General features: G+C 37.7%; 1 protein-coding gene across 1 annotated transcript in view; it reads right to left on the bottom strand.

The window, feature by feature from the left end:
• Positions 1-6,664, bottom strand: part of TERF1 (telomeric repeat binding factor (NIMA-interacting) 1) — a 35,761-nt gene that overhangs the window by 26,712 nt on the left and 2,385 nt on the right. Inside the window, 3 exon segments of the mRNA XM_005866371.2 lie at positions 363-449; positions 2,832-2,953; positions 4,710-4,805. Of these exon segments, the coding sequence (XP_005866433.1) occupies positions 363-449; positions 2,832-2,953; positions 4,710-4,805 (305 nt within the window).

Below are 6,664 nucleotides of genomic sequence, written 5' to 3'. Positions count from 1 at the left end.
AGGGAAGGGGGTAAGAGATCAACCGAAGGACTTGTATGCATGCATATAAGCATAACCAATGGACATAAGACACTGGGGGGTAGGGGAGTCCAGGGGATTGTCAAGGGCGGGGGGGAAAAGGAGACATATGTAACCCTTTGTAATACTTTAAGCAATAAAACAATTTAAAAAAATTAGTTTCTTTTAACCTTTTTTATGTGGCTACTAGAAAATTTAAAAATCACATATTGGACTTGCACTGTATTTCTACTGGACAGCACTGTTCTATACTGTTCATCATTCCTTTCTCCTTCCATGTTCTCCCCATTTCCCCCATGCCATATAAACAGTTCTACAATTCTGATTTTAATTTAAACAATTACCGTATCAGAATCTGAATCACCAAATATTCTTTCAAATACTTCTTCTGCTTCCTTAAAATTGCCACTTTCCATACAAACAGCTATAGCCTAAAAAAAAGTCAAGTACATAGTTAAGATTGCTTTGTAAAATAATTGTTTAATATTGAAATAACTCAGAGAAGTCTGAACTACTTCATTTAAAATATTTATGTAGTTTAATAATATTATTTTTTGGAGTTTAATAATTTTGATTTGATAAATTATATAAAATACTTTTTCAAAGATAAAATAACTGTGGTTTGAAAAGACATGAAAAAACTTCATATCCTATATAATAAAAGCCTAATATGCTAAGTGTCGGGTCGACAGGTCAGCCATTCAACCAATAAAAATATAACATGCTAATGATATGCTAAGGCTGCTCAACCTCTCGCTATGACATGCACTGACCACCAGGGGACAGACACTCAGACCGGTAGGTTAGCTTGTTGCTGGAGACGGGCCAGGCACGCCCTGGACCCCTCCCGTAGTCCCTCCCCCACTGGTCAACCTCTCGCATCCTTCCCCATCCCCAATCGTGCACCGGTGGGGTCCCTTGGCCTGGCTGCGCCCTCTCGCAATCCAGGACCCCTCAGGGGATGTCGGAGAGCCAGTTTCAGCCCGACCCCCACAGGCCAGGCTGAGGGACCCCACTGGTGCACAAATTTGTGCACTGGGCTTCTAGTATGCTAATAAACACGCGACATTCTATCAATTTTGAATTCAGGCCAAATTAAAGTCAGGTATTAATAACTTAGAAGGTATGTTATGTACATTTACAATCCACTTAAATATTTTGAACAAAAAATGTGGGGAAGCAGTGGCATTTATGATAATTAGTTCATATAAAATCTGCTAGAGAGGATACCTGAAAAATCTCTAATAGAAAACTAGGAAGCTAGATGCTTTTAATAATCATTTTATAAACTGGCCTTTTCTGATACCATATTGGTAAGATATGGGGCCACCATTACTATCTAAGTAGCTTTATAAACTTGGGCAAATTATTTAACCTCTTGGCACTGCTTCATTTTCCTTATATGTAAAAGGGTAGAAAAAATAGTACCTATTTCACAGAATTGTTGTAAGGTTACAGAGCTATATATGAAAGTACTTAGAATAGTACACCTGGCAAATAGTAAGCAATATATTACATGTTTGCTATATATTTTATGGTAACCACTCAACTTTACTAGTATATTAACAAAGGCCTGTTTCTTCTAGAGCACCCCCAAAATTTGGAAAGCATGACAAATCTCTTTGCCCTAGGTTGAAATTCTTAAAAGAAGCAGTCTTTTTTGCCCATTCTCGTCAAGTCTTAATTCTACTTGACAGTCACTATACTATCAAAATTAATTCCTGAGAAGGTGGGATTTTCTCTCCTACTCAACAGTAAAACATTTTAAATGTAGAAAAGTTTATTCATCTAACAAAATTCCTCTTAGCAAAACACATTTTTCCTGCTCTTATATCTTTGAGTGACTTTTTTGGCTTATCACTCTTTAATAGGTTACTCATAAAATTCTAGTTAAAACTTTGTTCTCTTCATCACAAAAATCCATTGATTTTTAAAAAATGAAATATTCTAATTTTTTCACATTTACAATCTTTAAATAAAAATTGAGAGCGGCAGCAAGCCTACTGAGCAGCGGCAGCAGGCGCAGAGGGACCAGGATGAGTGGGAGCGGCATGGCACCTGGCCTAGGCTTGGGCTTCTCCCCGGCCGCCTGCCCCTTCGTGCACTACTACATCCCTTTGGGAATGTTGGACTGCTGGTTTCGGCCCAATCCCCACAGGCCATGTCGAGGTTCCTCACCAGTGCACGAATCCATGCACCGGGCCTCTAGTATTGAAATAAAATTAAGTTCAGAATGTTAAAAATAAAAATAAAAAAAAAATTGAGAGGGCACTGGCCAGCATGGCTCAGTGGTTGAGTGTTGACCTATGAACCAGGAGGTCATGGTTCAATTACAGTTCGGGGCATACGCCTGGGCTGTGGGCTTGATCCCCAGTGTGGGGCATGCAGAAGGCAGCTGATCAGTGATTCTCTCTCATTGATGCTTCTATCTCTCTTTCCCTGTCCCTTCCTCTCTGAAATCAATAAAAAAAAATATTGTTTTTAAAAAATTGTTCCTTGAACTATCCAATGACACTTTCTAAATGAGAGGGCACAAACCACAAGTTTTTCAAAGTTGCTTGATGCACTATAAATAGATATGGCACATTTTCCAAAGTGTGGCAATAAACACTCATGTAGCAGACTCTAAGTCCCAGCTCGAAGAGCTCATGTCCAGACTATAAACCAAAGGTCAAATTTCTAAAGAAAATGATTACATTAAATTTTACTCTGGGTTTACTGCCCAACTTCTATTAGAGTGACTCTTAATTTCTTTAGATATATTTTTATTTTCTAGCAAAATAATAATTATAGACAGAACGTAACACTCATACCTGGATTTTAATTAAATTCTGTATTTCTTCATGAAGTTTGTCATGTTCCTTTTCAATTGAATCCCAAATCATCAGGGCTGATTCCAAGGGTGTAATTCGTTCATCAGTTTCAAACTGTGCATCTTTTAAAACCAGAACAAAAATAAGTTAGAAAGCTAAATAGAACCTTACTGCATCAATTTTAAAAATTCATTTATTTAAATATTTATCAAGTGTATACTATCTCTTAGGCATTACTTTTATATATACCAGTTTAGGGGAGTGATCTCACTTTTCAAGTTGATTTCCTTATTAAAAATCAACTTTAACAATGGAAAAAGCTAGATTAGCTTACCAAACATTTAGAGCTTTTCTTTACTAAAATATTGATTTTAAGAGCTAAAATAAACTATACATTACATAAGGTATTACAGTAACAGAATTGTTTTTTAAAAAATATATATTTTATTGATTTTTTACAGAGAGGAAGGGAGCGGGAGAGGGACAGAGAGTTAGAAACATCGATGAGAGAGAAACATCGATTCAGCTGCCTCTTGCACGCCCCCTACTGGGGATGTGCTCGCAATCCAGGTACATGCCCTTGACCTGAATCGAACCTGGGACCCTTCAGCCCACAGGCCGACGCTCTATCCGCTGAGCCAAACCAGCTAGGGCAATAACAGAATTCTTAAATGATTCATAAGCATCATTATGTATTATAACAAACCTCTAGACTAGAGCATGAAATTAGTTTATTCTGTATTTAATTTTACCATATACTACTTGAAATCCTTGTTATATATTTTGTGGATGTTTGAAATAGGATCTTTCAAAAAGTTATTTCTCTACCAACATTCTTCCAATCACCAAGACTTAAAATCTAAGGAGTCACCATTTTATTCCTTTTTCTCATTACCATATCCAATCTGTTGCAAAACACTGTATAGTGGTTAAAAAACTTGACTTTGGAGTTTATTCCAGATGCTGTTATTACCTATATAGTGCTGAAAACATTATTTCACCTTTTTAAGCCTCTTTTTTCTCACCTACAAATGGTGAACATAAACACTATCTCATAGGATTTATGTGAATATTTAATGAGATAGTATTTTTACTACTGTTAAGCTTTCTTAAAACAGAAGTTTGATCAGGTTTTTCTGATCAAAGACTCACAGTGGCTGGTAAGTACTTAGCAAATTACATACAAACATCTCAATGTGACACTCAGAACCTTCACTATAATCAAAAGGCCCTTTAAATGACCATGTTGTAATATCAGCCATTACTGATAATCTGAATCAGGCATGCCCATTCCAATCTAAAATGAACTCTGGGGACAAGCAAGAGATATTATAGTTAGAAATCGGCTTACATAAATAATTGCTGAAATCAAGTTCAAGTAAGAGGCTTCAAATATCATAGTGCTGGTAAAAAAACAAAAACAAAAAAACAGTGTGCATGACAGGAAAAGTCACCTCCAAAGTTACCATACAAACTTAAATTAAAATCTCCAAGGTAGAGTCTGTGAAGTGTGGGACCACAATAGCAGCATCAGAATCATCTGGGAACTTATAGGAAACATAACTCCAGGGCCCCTCACCGATCCTACTGAATCAGAAACTCATGGAGGGGAAGGGGATTCAGCATTCTTTCTTTCTTTTTTTAAAACAAGTTCTCTCATATTTCTGAAGCAGTATCAAGTTTGAGAGCTACTACTCTAAGAAGATGGGGACTGTATCTCTTTTACTTGCTTTAGATATGCTTGTGTGTATATGTATATGACAAATACATGTGGGCAAACTCTCAAAAACAAATGATGGCTCACCATCTGTTTCTCATTGTCTTACCTTTAGACATAGATTGAAATATTTCCAATATAAGATAAAAATACATATTTACCGAGGGCTTTTCCTGATGCAATTCGTGTCAAAAACTGGCATATGTATATAGTTCTCAATTGATGAGATGTTAGACTGGATAACCCATGAATAATAGCTGAAAAAGGAAAAAACGTGAATTTTATTAAAACTAAAAAAAAACCCCTGACCCAGCAGTGCCTATGTGGTTTATTGAGAAAAAAGGTTATAAACATCACACAAAAATTACCATAAAGTTAGAGCTATATACTTTTATTTATAGGCAATTTTTTAAAACTACATATATTTTTATTTCAGAGAGGAAGGGAGAGGGAGAGAGATAGAAACATCAATGATGAGAGAGAATCATTGATCGGCTGCCTTCTGCATGTCCCTCACTAGAGATCGAGCCTGCAAGCCAGGCATGTGCCCTTGACCAGAATCGAACCTGGGACCCTTCAGTTCGAAGGCCGATGCTCTATCCACTGAGCCAAAACAGTCAGGGCTATTTGTAGGCAATTTTTAAAATATCAGAACAAAATTACAACAATAAACACTTGTAAAACTAGTATTTCACATATAGAATAATAAATATTTAAAACTACTTTCACATGTAGCACTCTAATGAATAGGGAGATTTAGACCCAAATTATAAAATGTGTCTAGTCATTATCTGGAAACATTTTATATTTTAAAACTCCTAATGTTATAGGAAATATTTTATATGACTTCTGTCAAGGTTTCAGTTAAGTGTTGGTTACAGGTATGGAAAGAGCAGGTAGCCAAGTTCAATCATAGTAGGTTTTCCTTGTTCAGAAGGGCAATGGTATGCAGGATATCTGCAGTGACCACAGTTGACTAATCTGAATATGGAGGGAAGTGAATACAGAAGGGGTCTGATTTTCTTCTCGACAGATTAGGTTTTTCTGTTACTTTGCTCCTATGCTTTACTTTTCCACTGGGGGACTCATTAAAATTTTAATTAGTCGCTTGCATAACTTTTTAATTTGTGCCTAAAACCATCTGAGGGGCAAGGACCAGTTGGCTATCTCCTCATTCAGTCATTAGTCCCTAACACTGGCTAGACATGTCCAGTAAATATTGATTGAATTTGGTTTAAATTTTTGTGTAATATTAAGGCATTTTAGAATTGAGGAAATGGGGATGTGCCTGCAACCAAGGTACATGCCCTTGACCGGAATTGAACCTGGGACCTTTCAGTCCGCAGGCCGACGCTCTATCCATTGAACCAAAGCGGTTAGGGCAATGCTTCTTTGTTATATGCTTCCATAGCATTCTATACTCATCTTTTTAGGTTTCCTCCACATTTTTACTTTAGTTGTTCAGTGATTTGTCTTTCATTGCTATATGGTAATGAACTCACTGAGGTCCAGGATTATGGTTTACTCACCACTGTATATACTCACTGTCTAGCATAACATCTGGGTGGGCATTCAGGTATTTGAGATTAGTACAAATAAGTGCCCTGACCGGAAATTGAACCGTGACCTCCCGGTTCATATGTGACACTCAACCACTGAGCCATGCTTGCTGGGCTCTTTTTTTTTTAAATCCTTACCCAAGGAGTGAGGATATTTTTTCCATTGATTTTTTAGAGAGAGTGGAAGCGGGGGAAGGGAGGGAGGGAGGGAGAGAGAGAGAGAAGGAGACAAGGAAGGGGAAAGGAAGGGAGGGGGGAGAGGGAGAAGGAGAAAGAGAGAGAGATCATTGTGAGACACACTGATTGGTTGCCTCCCACAAGGCCAATGATGGGTGGGAATTCAACCTGCAACCCAGGTGGGTGCCCTTGACTGGGAATTGAACCCACAAGACAATAAGGTTCTGGTCTGTATCAAATAATCTTAGGAACAAAGCACTGACCACAGAGAGTTTCAATCACACTGGAGATTAACAGGTGGGCCTCAGCTGTGGTTCAGCTCCAGGCCCATGAAAGCAGTGAAACCATACCAATCCAAGCCATGGCTGGCATCAGGACTG

Source organism: Myotis brandtii, unplaced genomic scaffold (genome assembly GCF_000412655.1).
Source record: "Myotis brandtii unplaced genomic scaffold, ASM41265v1 scaffold23, whole genome shotgun sequence".
Taxonomy (NCBI): Eukaryota; Metazoa; Chordata; class Mammalia; order Chiroptera; family Vespertilionidae; genus Myotis; species Myotis brandtii.
The sequence above is the reverse complement of the archived record's forward strand: the minus strand, read 5'-3'. Positions and strand labels throughout refer to the sequence as shown.